This window comes from Polyodon spathula, chromosome 12, assembly GCF_017654505.1.
Source record: "Polyodon spathula isolate WHYD16114869_AA chromosome 12, ASM1765450v1, whole genome shotgun sequence".
Classification (NCBI taxonomy): domain Eukaryota; kingdom Metazoa; phylum Chordata; class Actinopteri; order Acipenseriformes; family Polyodontidae; genus Polyodon; species Polyodon spathula.
The window spans coordinates 2,734,590-2,757,215 of NC_054545.1; the positions used below are offsets into that span (position 1 = coordinate 2,734,590).

The following is a 22,626-nucleotide window of genomic DNA, read 5'->3' on the forward strand; positions in this document are numbered from 1 at the left end:
TGCCTGTGGATGTTCACGTATTGCGATCAGAAAAGCAGTTGTGTTGCAAGTTTCCCAAGTGGTTCATCAGATGATATTTTGGCATGTCCTTTCTTCTAAAGGAGACAAGCCCTTAAGGGTCTCAGTGGTACACTGTCATTGATCTATATTCAACTGAGGCTCCCAACAAGAACAACATTAACACGCCATTCTTTAGTTCATTGCTATGAGGACCCACCTCTACAATTTGATTTTCTATTTGATTATCCAGCTTCCTGTGGCACCAGTTACAGTAGTTGAGTAATCTAGATATCTCCTGTAGCTGATCTTACTTGATTTCTTTTGCAAGTCGATCCAGCAGTGTCCATGACAGAACTCTACAATAAGGGTTAACCATCAAGTAGATTATTGAAAGGATTTTAAAACATTTTCAGCAGTGTTTCTGTGTGTTATCGGGTAGCCTTTTTGCCTGTTTAGTTCATAGTGGAATACATGTGTCAGATTGAGCAGTTTGTTCTGATCTCTCTGTAGCCTCTCTCAGCTGTTCGGCACACCATTCGTTCCACTAACAAGAGCTCCAGAGCAGAAAGGACACGCTCCGAAATTAACTGTAAGTGTCCTGGGGGTTGGCGGGGTGTGTTGTGCTTCTTGCATACCTGCTTCGTGGTCACGATAGATAGATAGATAGATAGATACTGTGTGAGTATATAGATAGATAGATAGATAGATACTGTGTGAGTATATAGATAGATAGATACTGTGTGAGTATATAGATAGATAGATAGATACTGTGTGAGTATACAGATAGATAGATAGATAGATAGATACTGTGTGAGTATGTATACATGGCTATGTCTCCACTGCACTGCCAGTTATTAAATCCAACACAACTATCCTGCTTTACTGCATGCTATCGCCCAGCTCAATGTTTAGCTGTCAAGAACAAGTCCTTAGGTTTACTGTTAGGAGGAGTTCTTCATGCACCTATTGGGAGACACAGTGTGTGCTCAACCCCCTTGGCTCCTAATCATTTCAATAATAAACCTCATTGACCAGAGTTTTGAAACTGGGTGCAGGTCTAGTGCGAGTGTCTAACCCTGTGTATGCGTGTAGAGACCTCCCTAGTCCTGGATTACAGACAGAGTACATTTCTGAACGCATGATGTCATGCAGGGTTGTTTTTATAGGAGAACACCCAGAATTCACAACCCGCATGATTCAATATCCCAGCCAGTGTTTCCTGTATGACATATTCTGAAGGGTCTATTATACAAACACGTACAGTGAAGAGAATAACAGTGACAATCTGAAAACCAGGCTCTATACTCTAATACCTGTACATTCATCTGACTCATACAGTGAAGAGAGTAACAGTGACGATCTGAAAACCAGGCTCTATACTCTGATACCTGTACATTCATCTGTCCATACCAGGGAGGTGACTGATATTATATTAAAATATGGCTCAGTGGGGAAGCTTTCAAGCTTTCTGTATGAACAGTTATCCTGCTGATAACAGTGTGTCTAACCCATTCTATCAGGTGGCACTGACACAAGCCTGGCATGAGAATTTCTCTCTGGCATGTTTTTGAGCACTTGTGATCTGCAGTTTGTCTACTACCGATGCTGTATCTTGCGCTGTTCCACGCTTGGAGGCTTTAGACCAGCGCATGACTACCAACTAATACTGGGTGTGCAAGATACTCTTTGTTTAAAACATACTGATCGGCAGAGAGGAATGTGTTACTATTTATACCTGTCAGCGTTTATCTGGTAAGAGCTGTTGATTTTCACGTCTTAGTTCAATGCTGTGTCTCATTTTTATGTCGCTGTAAATGCTGTTTTTAGGAGCTCCATGTGTAGAGCAGTCCAGCCACCCTTGTGTTTTCAGGGAAAGTTTTGAAATTATTTTATACTGTACCCCAGGGGAGACCAAAGTAGGCCCTTCCACTCCTGGTCTTTGTTCCAGCCCTGATCTAAATTGTTCAGTTGAGCCAATGAAACCTCCACCCAGATCCTGAAGTAGTTCATTTTATCATTTTACCTGTTAACCCTGGAGTGGAAAGGCCTGTGATTGGACACCCCTGCTGTACGTGGAACTCCATTACATCACAGTACACAAATCTGATTGTTCCGACACACTATATTATAATCAAGACCCTTGTTTACAAAGCCTGTAGGACTTTTCTGTCCGTTCCCAATATTGCTGGGAAATGTTGTATAAATAAATACTGAAAGTAGTTCACACTGGAACAGCTGAAGCTCTGCAGTGGCTCCAGTGGTCTCTGCTGACCTCTAGTGACTGGAGGGTGTTATGCCAGCAATGCACACAGTTCTGAATATCATTTTGTGTCTGTTCTTTAACAGTTGACAAGGTGCAGTTTGAGCCTCCTCTACGGAAAGAAACTGAAGCTCATGCTGAGATGGTAATGTAGATTTATATATAAGTGCTCTAGAGATATAGAAACATTCTCTGTCAATAAGTAATACATTAAAAGTTAGAAAAAAGTGTCTCAAAATCCCTTGACTCGTGTACTGTATAAGCCTTCCTCTTTTCATGTCCTGTATTGTATTCTGAATCACCTGGCCTGGATTTATTTGAAGCACCAGAAGTCAAACAACATCTTCATGTTCCCTATTAATGTTCTCCATTTATTGTTAATATTGTAGTTTTGGTTCGACCTTCCTTTAAAACGCAGTTTAAAAGCTAAATCCTATATAACTTGTATTTGCAGGACGTGACCAAAGACAACGACTTCTCTTCCCCGTGGAGCCCTTTCTCAGACGGAGGAATCGGCAGCAAGTAAGAGAATCTCAGTAATAAGTGACTGTCTGGTTTAGGTCCTCTGAGACTGGAGTGAGCAGCACGGCTGACCCTCCAGTAAGGGGACTTGAGGCTCCGAAGGGCAGCCTGTGAGCACAAGCTCCCTGCCATTTCAATCAAGTACTTCTAGAGAGACATTCTGCTTGTAACTTGTGTGTGCGTGGAATTCAGCCGCCTAGCGCCAGTGTTACGGGACCTAGCTCGTCCCATCGGAGCGAAGGGTCTTATCTTTGTGATTCTCACCGGCTTTTACACCACAGCTCAGGTGGCGAAAAATTTGTGTCGTTCTGCTTTTGTTCCTGAAGTCTTTATTTGGTCAAGGAAACAAAATAAAATTAGAGACCTCCATAAGTCAGTACGTTTACAATTATCAGATTTAACAAAACAGACGTTAAACTGAGCTAAAATCGATTTAAACATTTGGAACTACCTTGCATGTTTTATATATAAATATATATATATATATATATATATATATATATATATATATATATATATATAATTATTAACTTACATGTACAAATACAGTTTAGTTTTTTTTTTTCTTGTTGCAATTTGAAGTACAATTTTCAGAATGCATTAATTAAAGCAGTATATTTAGTAATAAGACTCTTCAGGGTGTGTACTGTTTGAAATGCACTATGCACACCTTGGCGTGTCTTGGCGCTTCATTGGGGTAGCATAGCAGCCACTGATTACTTTAACCCTTGAGTTTTATTCAGTATTGTTTTCTTTTACCAGTAAGAGTTGGAAAAGGCTCACAGTGACCTTGTAAGGATGAGCTTATGTATGTTACCTCTCTGGGTTACAGATGTATCCATCATCCATTAATACTGGGGAGCTCCTAGCAAAAGCCTGTGCCCCACTAAAATCCCAGGTTAGGCAGAGATACCTGGCGGTGGCGTTGTATTGTGAATATTAGTGATTCCTCACTATACACTAGCATTGCCACTGAATCTGAACTGCTTCCTCAAATGCAACACATTCCCTTTGTCTGATGCAAGCTTAGTGGCGTGTCATACCAGACACTAACAAGTTATATACAGGACAAGCCCTGTTGTCAAATAAAAATCTAGGGCCATTCCATGAAAAGAGAATGCTACATTGATGAGCCATTGATATCAGTGGCAAGCCCAAGATTTCTTGGTGATTTTTCTTATTTGAATGCTTAGACGTTTGATCATCAGAAGGCTTGGGCTTGCCAGCAGTCAGATATGGATGACATTTTCATGGACCGGTTTGTTAATTTTAAGAAGAATGCTTTGGAAGGGACCGGCTTGCCCTTTTAGTTTGTCTTGGCTTTGGTTCCCTGGGTATCTGCGATGGAGCTGCTAATCAGGGATGGGAATAAGACTCCCATTGCACAGCGGTTTGATCCATTCCTAGTTTTACTATGTGTATCCTGAGCTTGATACCTAAACACTGTGGCTTATCAAGCACGTAGTAAAACCTGGAATAGGTGAAACAACTGTGCATTAGGAGTCTTATTGTCATCCCTGCTAATGCTAGGAACTTTGCAGCATATTCACTTCTGCCCTATCCAGTGCATTGGTGATTTCTGGTTAGTACCTGCCACTGGTCTGTTAATGAACTCTGAACATAGTGTCCCTGTGCTTTGACAGTGTTTCCTTCTCCTTCTTCTCTCCCCCTGCCCAAGGAGCCTTCTCAAATGCGTAGAGGAGGAGTTGTTCCAACGGTAACTCTCTGCCTGACTGTGCTGTGGTGGTGCTGGTGGTGGGGGTAGCGGCAGCTCCAGTGCTTGTGTTGTGTTGTGCTCTGTACAGCCTGGCTGCACATTCCACCCCATGTGTTTTGGCTGTAGTTTGGACAGTGGTCTTTCATAGCTCTCTCAATCTGGCACACAAGTGCATTGTGATCCCTTGCCTGCACTCAATTGCACAATCATTCAAACAGGCCTTGCTGTGTGTTCCAGTGTTACAAACGTCACACACAAACAGCGCATGGAGACTATATAGCACACTGCAATCTGTAAAAAAATCTGTGATATGGGTGCGCAGCTGTTTGAAATTGTTGGGGAATAAGCGTACAGAACGTCATCAACGCTGTTAACAGAAATCATTGCGTCTTTCTCTAGTAAGCCTGGAGCATCTCTTTTTTCCTTTTTTTGGTGGCAGCCTTCTCTTCAGTCATATCTTACAATCATCATCTAACAGAATCTGAAATGCGTTTAAGTGAAGTATGTATGTTATTTCTTTTCTTTTTTAATGCACCCAGTTTAGTAAAAATGACTGTATATAGTTTAGTATCCTTTACTAGCACATGGATACCTGCACAGTAATCTACTGACAGTGTTTCCTATATTGGATTTAAGAGGTAGTAGAGACATACTGAAGTGCTGTGTGTTTTGTTAAGGGACCTGCAGGATTTTAGCTGTATTGTAGTACATGAAAGTATGATTTCAAAGTGTAGGGGGTGCTGTTGTTATACAATACCACATTCCACTCAACTGCCTTGTGCACGGTTTAATGAATCGTTCCTCCTTTTGTCGTACAATTTATAATGAAATGTTTAATATTGAGCAATAGACGATGCACTGTGTTGTGGAGTTGCTACTGTATTTAGATAATTGGGGACAGCATTTAGTTCATGGAACAGAATGAAGCAGTCTCCTCTGATCTGAACACGTCAGACTGCAAGAGCAGTGTGTTTGTTTAGAACAGGATCCAGGTCACATGGAGAGACTGGCACCGATCCAGGAAGTGTAGCAAAGTAAATGGGCAGCCCCTAAAACTCCATCCAGTCAAGCTTGTTGTCCTTCAAACAGAAGCCTGGGTTTATAGCCTTATGCAGCTGCAAATTCAATTGATTATCGAGAGCATCAGGCTTTGCGAGATGTACTCTGGAGACAAAGCCGTCCACACAGTCCCCGGATCCATCAGCGACTGGCACAGTCTCCCCCAGCCAGGGAGACTTCATTGAAACAAAGATGCAGCACAAGTACTGCCCAGAAACAAGGGGCATTGAGATTCAAATGGATATTAATCCAAGCCAAGGTATTCCATCAGAGCCGTCAGTGTACAGGAGTAGCTTGAGTGGATTAACCAGAGTAGACTCTGGTCAGTGTTCTGAACTAGGGGAGAAAGACTTGTGCTTCTTTATTTGGGAGGCTATTTTCCTTTTTATTATCAAAGAAGATTGGGAGTGTGTAATGTGTAAGACAGTGTATAGCAAGCTACAATACTTAACAACTGAGATTTCTTTTTTAAGTTGATTTTATTAACCCCCCCTTCTCTGAGTCTCTTAGCTGTTTTTGCTGCCTGGTCTCATTCCATGTGCTCAGTTTGCATGAACAGTTGAGCTTGTTTTCATTACAGTCACTCCTGCAGCTTGTCTGAGTTGATTCAGCAATGCTTTTGTAAGCAAAGGCTCTTGAGTGTGTATGTTGCTACATGCGTAAGCTCCTGCATGCACACACTGTGCAAAAAGCAACACACACTTCAGAGGAGCGATAACCAAGAGTTTTCCATTTTCTTACACCTGTTCGCGTTAGCAACATCATTATTATCGGGATCCCCTATTTTCTGAGGTTTTATTTCAGCAGCTTTTAGATCCAGTCAGAACAGGAAGTGATTTGATGCCTGGATTCAATTTTTTTATTCCCCCCCCCCCATCCACACCATACAAACAGAAATCGATTAAGAACCAAAATGTATTTATTGTAATGAATAGTGGAAGAGTGTAAAGGTTGCGAAACCCTTGGTTATCTGTCCTTTAAACAAGCCTTGCTGTGTATATATAGGGTTTATTAATCAAAATGGACCTGGAGCCTGTTAAAGATGCAGTCCCTGATAAACTGTGGATTTGTAAATCACAGTGCCTGCCTGTGTGTCCCTGTTGAAATGGGTCATAGTTTCCAATGTCTTTGTGTAAGTGTATTATAATAACTCTTGGTTGTGGATAAGGCTACCTGTTCACTGCTCTTCTGTTTGTGAGGGATCCAGAGAAAATCTTGTGAATACACATCCGGAAGCAAAGGAACCGTGAATAAGATTGGTTCCCCCTTTTTAAGTCTGTAGAATTTCTACAAGAGCAGTGAAAATGTAAACCGTGGCCACCACAGGGATAAAAAGCTATTAGAAGCAAGTCACTTATAAGAGAGTTCTACATTAATTGTGCACAAAACTATATAAAATAATGTCTCTGTATTCCAGTTGCAGGCAATAAAAACACTATATATGTTGTGTTTGTGTAAGTGTGTACAGAACTGCTGGTTCATGGTGGGTGTACCTGGTCAAGGGGGTCAATGCCAGTGTTTTGTCCAGGAACAGAGAGGCTTAGGGTCCCAGTATTTGTTGTGAGAGCAGTCACTTGACCTGCAGTGTGTCCCTAGAGCTGTGTGCCAGCTGCTGACCCCTTTTTCTTATCCACTAGGGGCCACGTTGCACATCTGGAAGACAGGTTTGAAAACTTGGATCTGTAAGTCCCCCTGAAAAGGGAAGCACACAGTTTGAATTCTAGAGGGGGACTTATTTAACACGAGTGACATTCAGCTGGTTTGACTGTACATGGTGTTTTATTTTGTAGCTCAACCTTGAAACAAGGAATTCCTCCACCACTACCTCCAAAGGTCAGTAACAGTGTCACACTTTCACATTGAAAGGCATACGCCCTCCCTCCTTCACTCACTCACTCACTAGTATTTTAAAGCCGTTCCCCTACCTCTGCGTAGCTTTTGTACCATTTCCCCCCTTCCCAGATCTCTGTGGAGTTGTATCAATGTGCTTTAGAAGGTTTGTACTGTATGTCCACTGTTTATAGTACAGTAAAGTGTACAATGATTATCACTGTAGGTATATGGTAATACAATATTACATATGATAACAGTTTGTAATGGAAATTTAACACAATAGCACATCATTTCTCAAGACCAGGAAGCAAGAAAGAAAATGGTTAACGAAGCCACAAAGTCAAATTTAGATGAATAGATTAAAATGATAGGTAAGGGATTGGTAAAAGGATTTCAGTGCAGTGTATGGTGGGGAGAGTCTCTGAATGAACTGTGTCTCTCTCATGCAGCCTCGGATGAGCAGCAGCCCAGATGAGGGCGGTCTGGATGAGGAGAAGTCCCTGACGGTGCGACGCTTCCCTCTCTCCGACAACGGGCACTCCTCGGGCCTGCGCAGGCGGAGCTCCCCCACGCCGGGCAGCCTGCCGGAGCTCGTCTCTGCCGGGATCCTTTCTGCCAGCGTGAGCAGCCCCGTCCTGCTGCACCGCGCTGCCGCCGAGCAGGGTGAGAGAGCAGGGAGACAGGGGAGGGGCTGCCTGGGGCTCAGAGTTACTTTGATTACATTTTCTATTTAACCAGGAGAGTCCCGTTGAGATTAAAATCATGTAAGATAATACAAGAGAAAACACACATTCAAATGAGCAGAACCAATACAAACAAATTCATCAAATTACAAGAAATAATTTAGGAGCACTGGCCAAAATAAGCTGTTTGGAACTGAGTAATTTGTTACAACACATTTCTTTACTGTGGTAACATATTGCTTTTTAAATAATAGAAAACTAAATAATAACCAAAATGCCATTATACCTTTTTGTGCTTTTTTTTTTTTTCCACAAACGGGATGTAAAAAAAGCTCAGCAGCGTCTGTGACAGCTAGAATATATTCAGCTTGCTTTGTGTTCCAGCTGACGTGGAGAGCATCCCCAGCCTGAATGGTGACGGCTGCATGCAGCCCCCTGTCCTTCCACAGAGGAAGGAGAAGAGGGAGTTCCCAGTGAGTTACAGTGTCTTCACACTTACAAGTGCAATCATCCGTGCAAGGTGCTGGAACATAAGTTAAAATGAACAATTCTTTTCTTTTTGCAGAAACCAGCCATCAACGGCCTTCCACCTACACCAAAAGTTCTTGTAAGTGTTCTTCTTTGAACATCTTTTGTACTGCCAGTGCTGCTTAATCCTGTAAAGTACATGTGTGTGTCTCACAAATAACACGATGCTAACTTTCTTGCTTTTGTAATGAGGTATATGAAAAACAGAGTTTCAGATTTTAAATGGATCTGGTCATCCAATTTGTCAGTTTCCTCCTGGTTGTATGTGATGGCACTTGGTTTATAAAGTTTGCATTGAAGTCTGTAAGGCTGCTGTGAAGTTACTGAAGTTGCTGTGCTTACCTGACTGCAGTGATTCTGATTCTCTTCCAGATGGGCGCATGTTTCTCGAAGGTATTTGATGGCTGCCCATTGAAGATTAACTGTGCAACGTCATGGATACACCCAGATACCAAAGGTATTGTCCTGTACATTAGAAATTATGTTTGTGTGTCCCATGTCATTGAACACAGAGGGTTAGTTCAGCATTTCCATTCATTCCTGCCTGACTGTTTGCCCTGTTTCAGACCAGTACCTAATCTTCGGTACGGAAGATGGTATTTACACGCTGAACTTGAACGAGCTGCACGAAGCCACCATGGAGCAGGTGAGGAGAGGATTAGCTGGAGAGCTGGTGGCTGTGCTGATTAATAACTGTAATCTTAGAGGACCCGGGGAACAAGGGGAACAGTCCAGCCACTGACAACACTGAGTGGAGCATTGACCCAATGGGAAACCCACCAGGCCCTTCCTGTAACACACACAAACTCGGCTCTTTGTTATTTGTTTTTATTTTATTCTTTTTTTAATTAAGAAATATACATATTTAAAATCCATTCATAAATGTGGTGCCACCGCAGGCTTGCCTCCCAAACCATTTGAGATACAGACTCCATATGAGCTGGTGACTTTGAACTTGTCAGATATGAAGACCCACAATTCAAGTGACATTCATCTCTTGTTGCTGGTAGGATTTGTAGCCACTACAGTTCCCAAATACACGTGCAATAGAACAGATGCAATCAAATATGTACCTTCAATAGAAAGTTGCTGTGTGATAATTATCTAGGTATGCATTGTATTTGTCTGCTTATCTGCTGACTTTGATTGTCAGTGTCTTTTTTGAGTTTCAATGCAACTCCAGAACTTTCTCTTTTAAATAGATTGTTGTTTTGTATTTCTCCCAGCTGTTCCCTAGAAGATGTACCTGGCTGTATGTCATCAACAATAATTTAATGTCTTTATCAGGTATGTAGAAATGCCACAATGAACTTCTGGAGAGTTATGGTGTATTCAGAAACCTAGCCATAAAGATGTTCCTGTGAGTGGGGTTGTTACTGTGCCTCAGGTTCATTTGGGAGGCATGGACTCTGCTCTGGCTCTGGTTTCTTCTGTTTGGTTTGTTTTTAAGTATTATCTCCCATCAAAATAAATGAGCCGTTTAAAGCTGCAGTGCGAGCAGCTGTCAGTTTACTGACAGGAACTAATGAGAGAAACAAGATATTGAAGAACGGCAGGGCTTGGGTAAATGTTTCTGCTGCTCATTGTTCAGAGTGAGGTAGCAAAGAAACAGCTCAACTGGGCTGAAAGTAACAGAAGTGAGGAAAGTCCAGTCTGAACCAAACGAGCTGCAGCCTGCATCCGAGCCGCTGTGATTAGGCCAGAGCTTGAGGGGGAGTGGGGAATGAGGTTGATCACGCAGAACAGGGCTCTTCCAGTCCTGGGCTTTGCTCCAACCCTGTTCTAAATTGAACCAATTAAACCTCCATCCAGACCCTGACGTAGTTCATTATCTCATTGTACCTGTTAAACTTGGAGTGGAATGGCCCTCTGCGACAGCGATTGGAAACCCCTGACAAAGAATCATTTCTGCTGTCTGGATAGGAGCTAGCAGCATGCGTCATAAATTGTATTCCACTGAGGATTACATTTTTTTTCCTCTTGAGGGGCCTTTAGGGACCCCCCCCCTCCAATGGTGCCTTGACACCCAGAGCAGTGACATAATTTACAGTCAGAGACATGTCTCTCTCCAGGGTCATGGGTACCAAACACACTGATTTATTTGTCTGTATTCTGAGAACGCCAAACCACAATGTGCATGGGTTCAGCTGAACATCACTACTGTATTTATCATAGACAGCATTACAGGTTTCATAACACTGGCCAGTAGCAGTGTTATCATGTCCTTGGAGACGTGGTCAGCCTGCCAGCCCTTGCATTGTTCTGCTGTATTACTGAAGCTTGCCAGCGTCATTGTACTGCTAAAGATTTCCTTTCCTGGAAACTAACCATTGAGATCATCACTGTGCCACCTTTTCAACGCAACCTGACTTTTGGTGTGTGTATTAATCTTTATTTTTTGTTAATCTCTCTCTCCCCCTTCACTCACCCACCCAATTTGGCTTCCTGTCCTGGCTACCTTGTGTTCACCTTTACTAGAAGGTAATTGTGCTTTGTTAATGTGTGTGTGTTTCCATGTTCTGTACACTGTGTTGCTGTCGTCCTGCTCTCTCTTCCCTCGCCTGAGATTGTGGGTGCTGCCTGGTAACAGTCCACTGCGCTCATCAAAGTAACCTGCAGGTCTGATTCCTTCTGCTCTCCTGTTCCTGTCGTCATTTCTCTGCAGGTGCTCTGAATCTTACAGCATTCTCTGCAGGCAGACTGGTTAAAAGTATTAAGTGCCCACAGCTGCCAAATTGACCCCTCGGGGACCAATTACTAGTGTAATGGTTATCTCCTAGGTGGCTATGAAGCAGTTAAATGCATTATTTTTGCTTTGCTGCAGGTGTTTGCCTTCAAAAATATACCCTGAAAGATGGATTTTGATTGATTTTTAAAAAACCAGGTGCTGATCACAGGTCAAAAAAGAACATTCATTCTTTAAAAAAAATGTAAAAAAAAGATAAAAATTAAAAACGATTATTGTGAAGAGTCCCAAAACATTTCCATAGCCTCCAAGATCCAACAGTACTTTCAGTTGGGAAATGGGATTCCGGTAGAGTGAGGTGAGTGTTAGATATGATTTGTACTTAAAGTGCAGTCCTTTACATAGACTGACCAAATCCTCATCTCTGTAATGATAAACCTGTTGGTAAACTAACCCTATTGTCCTGCATCCATTGTGACTCCATTACTGTGAAAAGCTCATTTTAACAGCATGTTGGAATTGATTAAAAGGGAACAGGAATTGGGAATTGATTAAAAGGCAATGGGAATTGAAAAGCAGGAATTGATCGCAATCCATTACTTAAATTGAAGTCTTACATTCAATTTGAAGCCAATTTAATTATTTAAATTAAATCAGCTTCAAATGAAAGCAGTTGAACAAAAACAACAATTATCATGTTTCTAAAATATCAATTCCGATTCTTTAGAAGGAATTGGAATTGGGAATTGATTTTAAATGGAATTGGAATTGGGAATTGATTTTAAATGGAATTGGAATTGAAAAGCAGGACTAGACCCAGCCCCTGACTGCCTGCGTCACTGGTGTTTGACAGGCAGGCATTAATCCTCCTCATGTCACTTTTCCAGGAAAAACTTTCCAGTTGTATTCCCACAACCTCATCGGCCTGTTTGACCAACTCAAGAAGCCCGGTCTGGCAGCACAGTTTCAGACGCATCGATTCCCTGATAAGATACTCCCCAGGTGAGCAGCACTGTGACCTGCACCTTACCTTCATCACTGCAGACGTGTTCCTACACTGGCATGAGCTCCAGCCATCTGGTGTCACGCTGCTCTGCTTTATAGATCTGTTGTAATAATGGTCTATACAAAACCCACTTTGATGGATTCAATGCTTTTGATAGCAATCATAACCTTTATTCTTGAGCTGAGATGAGAGGAACATCGTGTCCCTGGTACATGCAGTCCCTATCCTCAACAAAGAGAGAATGCAGAGGTGTCTGTGTGTTTGATCTGGAGCCCAGGTCCCCAGGACTGGGGTGACAAACACCCATACACATACTGCTATCTATGAGAAGGGAAGCTTATATTCACAGAGCCCAAAGCACTTCTTGAGCTGAAATGGGAATTCAAGTGTCACAATGTGCTTCCTTGCAGGAGGTTTGCCTTAACAACAAAGATCCCTGACACCAAGGGCTGCCACAAGTGCTGCATTGGTAAGTAGAGGAGCAGTCTGCTATGCTCTGAGCTCATCTTTAAAACCAGGCTGCTTACTGGACCCCTACCTCCTCAGCAAGGCTGCCCTTTGTAATTCAGGACAGTAGTTCGGCCCTGTTAAGGAAAAGTATGCCTGTAACTAAACGTTAATGGAAAATAAAATTCAGATTCCATGCAAACCCAGAACAGTCTCTTGTTTTTACAGTGTGTGTTGGGGAAGGCTGAAGAAGTCAAACCCAAAACACATCTGCATGTATTTATCAGTTTATTCAGTAGTGGATGTTAACAGCATTACATTACGAGGCGGGTCATGAGCGATGTTTGAGCTCACTTAACAGATGTAAATGCACAGTAGATAAAGTGTGTGTGTGGAGTGGTGCCGAGCAGTGCTGAGTGGTGTTGTGATTTCATGTGGTAACGTGCGCCTTGCTGTCGTCCTAGTGAGGAACCCGTACACAGGGCACAAGTACCTGTGTGGAGCGCTACAGTCTGGCATCGTCCTGCTCCAGTGGTATGAGCCCATGCAGAAATTCATGCTGATCAAGGTCAGCCTCCCTTTAACTCTCACACAGTGTGCTGAAGTGAAGCATTTCTTGCTCAGCTTGAGGATTTGCTTCTCCCATGTATGTGTGCTTGCTTTATGTACAGTTTGGAGGAATACATTCTGAGATGGTCAATATAAAATAAATGACTGGATATGAGAGCCACTGTTGCCTATAGGATTTTATTGCCTTATCCCAGAGATGTCTAACAAAAAGAGCCTGAGAATCGCAAACATGAATTGAATAAAATGTAACCACTTCCAACTGTAACTTTGAATAGGTGTAGTTTTCTAAAACTGAAAAGCTGACTAAATTGAATTTTTTTTTAACAGTACCTTCTAGCAAAGACAATAAATTGTTCTTGAATTCTTTCTGAACTCCTTAACATTCTTAAATGAATGTTGTGAAGCTCAGTGCACTTTTAATGCTTAAGAGTCATTCTTGGACAGCCCTCCCTTAACCTGAACACTGCTTCAAGCATGTTTCAGCTGTATGGCTGAATGCTTATTGTATATAATCAGTACTGATACAACTTCTTGTCAGTGTTTGTCCAAAATAAGTCCCTGTTTCTTTTTTCTAGTACTTGTACGTATTTGAAGTGTTGAGTGGCTTAATGCCCATATTTAAAGTTGCTGGTGTTCCTGTCCGCCCTCTCTCTGCAGCACTTTGACTTCCCCCTACCCAACCCGCTCAAGGTGTTTGAGATGCTGGTGGTGCCGGAGCAGGAGTACCCCATGGTGTGTGTGGCCGTCAACAAGGGCTCCGAACCTGGCCAGGAGGTGCGCTTCGAGACCATCAACCTCAACTCTTCTTCCTCCTGGTTCACAGAGATCGGTTCAGGTACGGGCAGGACAGACCCACAGGGACAGCACTGTTCATTATCACATGTACTCCCAGTCCCAGGGATAGGACAGACCAACAGGGACAGCGCTGTTCATTATCATATGTACCCCCAGTCCCAGGGACAGGACAGACCCACAGGGACAGCACTGGTCATTATCACATGTACCCCCAGTCCCAGGGACAGGACAGACCCACAGGGACAGCACTGGTCATTATCACATGTCACCCCAGTCCCAGGCCTGATTACATGTTTCTGTCCTTCAGGAGGAAACCAGGTCGATGCCATCCATGTGACCCAGCTAGAGAGGGACACAGTCCTGGTCTGCCTGGACAGTGAGTATGGGACTATGGGATTGGGATATATATATATATATATATATATATATATATATATATATATATATATATATATATATATATATATATATTATAAGCTAGCATGGGATCTAAGCTCTTGCTGAGCTCTGGTACAAGCAGACCTGGCTGTTTTTCTTGGTGGTGTGACCCAGTATTCAGCTCACTCTGTACTCATTTTAATCCACCACACAGTAGCCTGTTCACTGTGATTACATATATCACAAAAAGGTTAATTTTAGATTTACTTTGCTAATAAGACACCAATGCACTGTCTATAAAACTCAAAATGTTATTGTCAAACTTTTTTTTAATACTCTTTTTTTTTTTTTCTTTTTAATTTTGAATTCAAGTTTATTGTGTGACGATCTTCTGAATGAAAGTTACGTTTCCAAGTCTTGTGAATACAGGCAGAAGCCCATCAGAAGCAGTATTTGTTCTGTATTCCTGTCAGATATGCAGGTTATCAGCAGTGTCTGATTGCTGAAATTAAGTAGGCGAGATAAGGGAAAGCTCTGAACCAACAAGAGAGCGTTGGCCTCAGTGTGGCAAGCTGAGTGAGTGAGCCTTTAGTCATATTATAGCACTGGCTGATAAAACTGCAAACACTAAAACGAGTTAATCATAGGGTAACTATAGTGCTGGAGTGATTAACCACTCTGAGCTATATATAAGATACATTGTTTAAATTGCTGTGTGTGTTGTCAAAGCAGAGATAACAGCATCACAGAGCAGTATGATAGTCTTTAGCAATTATACCTGACACAGAGGGGACTTCCTATACTACAAACATGAGCTGCTCTAGTCTTCTAATAAGTGGAAGCGATTCATTCTTCCCTTTACTATAAAAACTTTAACTCGGGAGTTATTTAAAGAATGTTTTTCCCAAAGTCTGTTTTATGAATAAATTGCAGTATGAGATGAAACTTGATGGGGGGCTGTGCATCTACTTCATGTCAGTGCCATCAGGATATGGAAATTGAATCTGTATATTAATTTTTAGTGCATTCATTAATATTTGAGTTATACCTGTCAGATCATTCTGTTTGATTCTTCTAGCTGAGAATAAGCTTGCCTTCCACTCCTTGTGTAATCACTGTGTTGCTGTTTAAAGCGCAGTGGCAAGCGCTCTTTCTTGCTGGTCCCTGGAAGTTGTGAAACACTTATACAAGGAGCTGAACTGGGTTAGAGGAGCTGCTTGGAGTAACTGAATATGCACAGGCTGTCATTGGGTATTTACCTTTTTATAGAAATGTAATTAACAAGCAAGTATTGGGACACACACAGTGAGGTGGGGGTTTTCTCAGGTGTATAAAATGAAGTAGCTTTCCAGGACAAGATCTCTAGATACGTTTGCTATAAAGTTTGAGGACATGTTTGTTTAAATTAGCTTTAGAGGGTCCTTCATGAAAGCAGGCAGTGTTCCTGGTCTTGTGCTTGTCATTCTTCCATTCTTGTCTTTCTTCCAGCACTGGCATGCTTTGAGATGGATGGCAAATGAAAGAAGCACATTGTCAGGAACCGGTTTGGTTTGTGTAAACTGATAAAGGTGTTTAATCCCTTCATGGGGATTGCTACAGAAAGTCTAGGTAGCTGCCTTTACTTTCACTGAAAACTGAGAGTGAGTGGCTTAGTGGAAACACACACACGCTTTCACGTTTAAATTTCATTGCTTCTTTTTTTCAGAGAATTTAAAAATTGTCAATCTCCAGGGAAAACTGAAGTCCAGTAAAAAGCTGGCGTCCGAACTGAGCTTTGATTTCTGCATCGAATCTGTTGGTAAGTGGTGTTTCCCTGCAGGAGTAATGGTTAAAGCTTTTCATGCTTCATCGATTCTGGAAGAACATTAACCGCTGTATTGATACAGTATTTGGGCTCATGCTGGTCTTAGTTTATCACCCGTTTTAGATATTTTATGGAACATTGTTGGCTGGAATTTACTCTCTGGGACAGAGGCTGTTAATTTGATCTAATTTTGATTTTAATGCAGTAACTCGAGAGCTGTATTTGTTTTCCTAATTGCATCTACTCATCAAGTTCCTCCCATTCTTAATTCGTAATTAAGCAATGCAGTGGTATTGAAGGGGGTGTTTCTTGTTGTTTCAGTGTGCCTTCAGGACAGTGTATTGGCCTTCTGGAAACACGGAATGCAGGGGAAGAGCTTCAAGTCAAATGAGGTAAGCACAGGGGGGCAGACTGACTGGAACATTGCTGAAATAAGAACTTAACAAACTCCCTGGCTCGTGTCTGGCCTCTGGCCTGGCTATTAATGGTGTCATCACTTTAAGAACAACCAAGTGTCATGAAATGCTCAGCTGAAAATGCTGTGTGTGCAAATGTCAGCTGTCATGCAAAATTCATGTTAGAAAAAAGACCGCTGCGCAGGCAGGGGCTGCGTGTTAATTATTCATTGCTTTTTGATATGATTCTTTTGAAGGATGCCACCAAAGCTGCATGATCCAAATGCATCTGCTCCATCAAATGTGTGGTGGCTGGCTATGTGCCGACCCGACTCCTGGTCTGTTTAAATAGGACATGCACAATGAGAGGAAGTCCAAAGTTCTCTTCACGGTCTTTGTGATTGTTGCACAAACAGTGGTTGTTGTGCACAAGATTAATATGAATGTGTATGTGGGTAGCTTGTGATGTAGAAGAATGCTAGTCATTATGATGACAGATGCCACGAAGCTGGGAGTGCCTTGGTTACTGTAAACTGCACTTGACAGAGCTAGTATTTGATTTACTGCAGATGGATGCGGTTTGGTTTTTGATTGCACAGAAACACTTCTCAGATGCATGTCGCTGTGTTGCTATTGGTTGAAATTTCTACCAATTCCCGTTGAGGTGCAGTGCAGCAGTGTGGATCCTCTGCACTGCCCTTGCTTTCACTGTCAGTTACACTGTTTATCATTTAAAGATGAAACAATAACAATTTGCAAAGCAAATGTACAGTAGCGTTAGCCCTCCATGTGTGATATACTGTGGAGTCACATTAAATATGTATTCAAAGTCTTTTCCATGCACACATGTAGTCTTAAACTATACGTAAATGTAACTTGCTTTTTATTTTTTCTCTGTTGGAGAGCTTCTCATGATGAGATTGCGTGGGAACGCATTCAACAAAGAGAGACCAATATAATCAGGTGATTTCTGCCACCAGCAAAATCTAGAACCTTCTAACCGGCAACCATGATGTACAGCACTTCCTGTCCCCATTGCCCATCCACTGACCATCTCGCTGCCCCCCAGACCCACAAACAGGACTCTGGGTGTTGAGGATAGATGGTAACCGCAGTGTCTGCTGCCAACACAGCCCGAGCGCCAGTCCTGTGCTGCTAACTGTTGAGCCACTCAGCTCGGCAGCTTGCTTCTCTCCAGTGTTTCTGTGGCATTGTTCCTGTTGGTGCCATCTGTTGCTTGCTGGGCCAGGCTATGGTTAGGGCTGTCTTCCCTTCCACAAGTGCTCGTAAAAATTAATTCACCTTTTTACCATTCTCAGTCAATGTTGTCCCAGCAGCCCCTGCCTGTGTTTGTTGTAGTTCTGCTTGTGAGGAATGGTTTAAAGCAGTTAGGGAATTGTGACAGTGAACTCAAGGCCACTCTCTTCATTGTGTTAAGCTGTGGTCTGGGAGTGAATCAACTGCACTATACTGCGCTATAACACTTTGGAGATCGATAACACAGCAGCTCAAGAAACAAGCGACTGTATGAGCTTTCTAATCTCTCTTTAAAGATGTACATGTTTTATGAGTGTAAAGTCTTAACAACAGTATCTACCAGTACTTGGAGAGGCTGCAGTGTAAGTATGTATGCTTTCAGGAGAGTGCTGGGAGTGACCTGTTTGAAAGAATTTGTAAAGGTCAAAGTGGTCTTCACTCTGAAAAAGGTTAGAAACCACTGGGCTTATGATAGAGGAGACATTGTGTGTGATAACCCTTGTCTGAATGCAGGTCTACTTTAGATCTGCAAATTGCTGTGTACGTTTGTGTGTCTGGACTTCCCATTAATGACTTCCATCCCTTTCCATTACAAATCATTCCATCCTTCACAGTTCATTTTGTGGAAAAGTAATTTAATTGCAGGGTCTAATGAAACGCTCTGATAAGCTGTTTCCTCTCCTCTTTGTTTCTGAACAGGTTACCCAGGAGATTTCAGATCAAAGCCGAGTCTTCCGTCTGCTAGGATCTGACAGGTATGGCATGAAAGGCTTGTCTGTCTTTATTAGCATACTGGAATATTAATGACCCGCTGCCAGGTGAATCTGATCAAACCTTCTGGTCACTTTGCAAGCTTTGCTTCACTATAATCTTCCTGTTATCATTGCAGTACACCAGCGACACACACCATGAGTCTATTTCAAAGGATTAGATCCGAATAATTCCTTCCATACAATGCGACTCAGTCAGTCTGTCCCTCAAGGAGCCTTACTGAAGTTGAACAAACTTACACAGATAAGTGATCCTGCAATATGGGTTTAGGTTTCTGTGCAAAATGCCGTTGTTCACAATTTGTATGTTAAGTAATGCTTTATTTAATGGTAAAAGGCTATAGAAGCTTACATTTACATATTTTGTGCAGCAGATTACTGTTTAAACAGAAGCAACATCTAATCAGCAAACAGAGACCAACCATGTTAATGTGGCATGTGCATCCAATATTATATCAGCCCTATACAAATCCATAACATATTGCAATACACCATGGTCTAACCCCCTCTCCCCACTGTTTAAACGTTATAAACAGTACTTTTCATTTAATTACAGGGGTTCACAGTTAAGACAGAATTAAGTCTTCTTCCCATTGTGTACAGAGTGAAAGATCTGAAAACCTGCTTCTGTCTCTGCTTGAGAAGCTTGCCTCCAGGCCTCAGATTCTTGTGAAGGAACTGAAACCCTCCAATCTAATACCTCCATCATTCCCTCAGGCTGATGTGCAGGGGAACAGGCTGCCTGAGAACACAGTGACTGTCCATCTGGGGAGTGTAGGTGGCTGGACCCAGTGTGCAATAAGCAGATCCATCTCTTAAAGAGATTTTAATGGGTAAATCCCAGGTGATGCCTGACAGATTCCACAAACTGTGTCCCTGCAGTCTCTTGGGAGCCAGGCGACACCTCTCTGCCCCCCGAGACCCTGCTTTAGAACGGAGACAAGGGCTTCTCTGTATCTTTCTAAACAGCATGCATTGTGTGCTGTGCTGTGTAGTGCTTCCCTACAGGCGTCTGGCAGGCTATTATATTTCACAGCCTTGCTATAGAAAGCACTATAATTAATAGCTAAACCTCCATACAAAACTGTGTCCTGAAACTGTCTTGTACTCTCCTGTAGAAGCAGCTTAACATACTGTTTTTGTATGATTGGCTTCATATCAGGCAGAGCTTTATGCTTCCCAATAAGTAAATTTATTCTATAGTGTTGTCTTGGGTTTTAAAAAAAGTTTCACTGTAGATTCTAAAATTCAGCCAGGCTCATCGGTCTATTAACCTTTATTGCCACGAGTGCAGGAGTAGCTTTAAAACTTCCTGTTGGCATAGTAATGCGTACTGTATTGGGGGCTATTAACTTAAAGGGCAATTGTTTTTTAGATGAGAACTCTTTTCTTTATAATGCACAGTGAACCCACAGCACAAATGCTGTTTTGACTCCTGTTACAGAAATCATGTGTTTGTGATTGCTGTGTGGGTAATGGCAGTAAACAACTAAAAGGCTGTAAACTTGTCAGCTGCTCTGGGCTGCAGTTAGTGCTGCTGCATTAATTGCAAGTGTCAGGTTGTGTAGGGCTTTAAATTATTCCCTCCGGAGACAGCTTAACTCGATTTAGCTTAACCAGTGATACATTTTACCCCTCTGCTTTGCAATATCCTAGCAATGCTGTTTGGGTGCGTTCTTCCCCTTCCCCTTCTGCCACTTTTATTCTCTGGTGTTTTTGGCAGAGCCAGCCTGGCTTGGGTATCTGGGTCTTTGCGTGCGTCTGAAATTACATCCCGCTGATAATGACCGGGAACAACAGACTTGCTGCACCACATCTCACCTGGCAACCAGTCCTCCATCGAATGCCTTTGGATGGACCAGCATTGAGCTCACTGAGCCGGGAGGGCTGCAGTTCATATGCTCTCACTGACCTGGAGCCAGTTCATTCTCTGCCATGTTATAAAGCTAAGGATCCACATGATGTAGCTCACTATTCTATAAAGCAGCCCACTCGCCATTCTGTGTGTAACAAACACCATCACAAATTACTGTTAATTCCATTTGTTAATTGTGTGTGTATATATAATAATGAAGGAAAAAACAAATCTCTCTCTCTCTCTCTCTCTCTCTCTCTCTCTCTCTCTCTCTCTCTCTCTCTCTCTATATTCTATATCGAGCGATATATATATATATATATATATATATATATATATATATATATATATATATAATATTTTATCCTAGGATTTTAGATTATATTTTAGTTAAATAAGGAAAATCAAAGTAACTGTTTTCTACAGTAGAGATCAACAATTAGTCAGTATTGTGCGTGTGTGTATATATGGGTACTGTTTGTAGCATCTGTGATATAAATAGAATGAGTTATTGTTCTTTCATGAATTAGGGGGAATAAACCTGCTATCCAGTCTTGCTTTGATGTGAGTTGTCAAAGATGCAATGTACACATGATGTAAACTAAAGCAAATGATCACTCCTTACAGTCCCGTTAATGTTGTTAATTATTACTGCATATCAAATCACATGTTAGGCTCTGGGAGTCTTTGTTTAATTCCTCTTGCAATGATTAACAGCTCTGCTCCTTTTCTAATTGCACATGGGATTTTTCTTTTCTTTTTTCAGAAAGCTGAAACGTGGTGGGAATGCCTGACCTCAGTAAACCAGGCTCTTTCTATTGCATCTCTTTACACCAGTGTTTGGTTACATTTTTCTTTTGTTATTTTCTTCCTCCCCATCCCAGAGTTGTTGTATTGGAGAGCCGCCCCACTGATCACCCCACGGCACAGAGCAATCTCTACATCTTGGCCGGACACGAGAACAGCTACTGAGCGTAGAGCCCTGCCCTGCCAGGAGGCAGAGAGACATCAATCTGCTTCCAGCTCGGGAGGGAGTGACGCAGGACAGCGGGCTGCTCGCCATCCCTACTGCTTTATCATGTCTGTTGACTCACTGAGTTTGCCGCATTTGGGAGCAGATCGCTGTCTGGGGACGAGACGGGGCACTGGGAACAGATCACTGTCAGAATCTGTGCAATAAAGCCAGATGTGTCGCTGTCTCTTTAGAGAGTTTGCTCCACAGTATCAGCCTTACATTCCCCTTTGGATCAGAGCGAGGACTGTGCAGGGAGACAGGGGGGACAGACTTGACAAAGCTTTCTGTACTGCAGACAGCTACTCGTAAAGATGCAAACCGCTTGCCACTGTGTGGTCAGTCAAATCTGATGGCTTCATGCAAAGCTGTTAAGATGTAGAAATCTGAGACAGTTAATTATAAAAATCACAGCAGCAATGGCAATAAAAAATAACTTATATAATATTACACACACACACACACACACACACACGGTATATATATTTATGCGCATATACTTGTTCAGTAAAGTGCCATTAAATTGTTCATGCTAATTCCTCTTTGCTCTAGCTTGTAAACTGCTGTTACTTCAGATACTGGGTAAAGGGATAGACGCCTTGTTTCATGTGATATAATACAATATCATTTTAGTGTTATTTTAATGGAGGGGGGGGGGGGCACGCCATTGTTTAGCATACCAGTATGAAGACTAGTGCATTCAAATAGATAAAACTCCAGAGCGTTTTGTAAAGTGGAATATTAAACCCTTATTTATGAATGTGCCAGTAGGAGGGTATAGCTGTTGTGACTCTAGTTCTCCTAACCATGGACAAACCCTACAGTTTAGCAGGGGCAAGCTATAACTTGGATATATTATGTTAAATGTCTAACAGATTTTTTTTTTGGAAAATCTGTTACTTTTATTCCATGTTTGCACCATGTAAGTAAGCACTTTTGTACATCTGCCTCAGTTTTGTCTTTTTTTTTTTTTTTTTAAGGCTTGGATTTCCGTAACATTATTGGTATTCCACTGCTAATTTTTAATAGGGGTAGTATTTTTTTGTATA

General features: G+C 42.0%; 1 protein-coding gene across 6 annotated transcripts in view; it reads left to right on the forward strand.

The window, feature by feature from the left end:
• map4k5 (mitogen-activated protein kinase kinase kinase kinase 5) overlaps positions 1-22,626 on the forward strand; it is a 47,493-nt gene extending 24,867 nt beyond the window's left edge. For 2 of the 6 annotated variants that reach the window (XM_041265168.1, XM_041265169.1), the window contains exons 14-35: positions 511-589; positions 2,347-2,405; positions 2,715-2,782; positions 4,461-4,499; positions 7,196-7,240; positions 7,349-7,391; positions 7,841-8,054; positions 8,459-8,547; positions 8,640-8,681; positions 8,975-9,059; positions 9,169-9,248; positions 9,829-9,889; positions 11,081-11,083; positions 12,176-12,290; positions 12,705-12,763; positions 13,206-13,309; positions 13,969-14,146; positions 14,414-14,482; positions 16,190-16,282; positions 16,610-16,680; positions 18,640-18,695; positions 21,450-22,626. In XM_041265168.1, coding sequence (XP_041121102.1) covers positions 511-589; positions 2,347-2,405; positions 2,715-2,782; positions 4,461-4,499; positions 7,196-7,240; positions 7,349-7,391; positions 7,841-8,054; positions 8,459-8,547; positions 8,640-8,681; positions 8,975-9,059; positions 9,169-9,248; positions 9,829-9,889; positions 11,081-11,083; positions 12,176-12,290; positions 12,705-12,763; positions 13,206-13,309; positions 13,969-14,146; positions 14,414-14,482; positions 16,190-16,282; positions 16,610-16,680; positions 18,640-18,695; positions 21,450-21,537 — 1,740 coding nt within the window. In that variant the 3' untranslated portion in view covers positions 21,538-22,626. The remainder of the gene's footprint in view (positions 1-510; positions 590-2,346; positions 2,406-2,714; positions 2,783-4,460; positions 4,500-7,195; positions 7,241-7,348; positions 7,392-7,840; positions 8,055-8,458; positions 8,548-8,639; positions 8,682-8,974; positions 9,060-9,168; positions 9,249-9,828; positions 9,890-11,080; positions 11,084-12,175; positions 12,291-12,704; positions 12,764-13,205; positions 13,310-13,968; positions 14,147-14,413; positions 14,483-16,189; positions 16,283-16,609; positions 16,681-18,639; positions 18,696-21,449) is intronic. The other 4 variants (XM_041265170.1, XM_041265171.1, XM_041265173.1 and 1 more) reach the window with 4 other exon arrangements.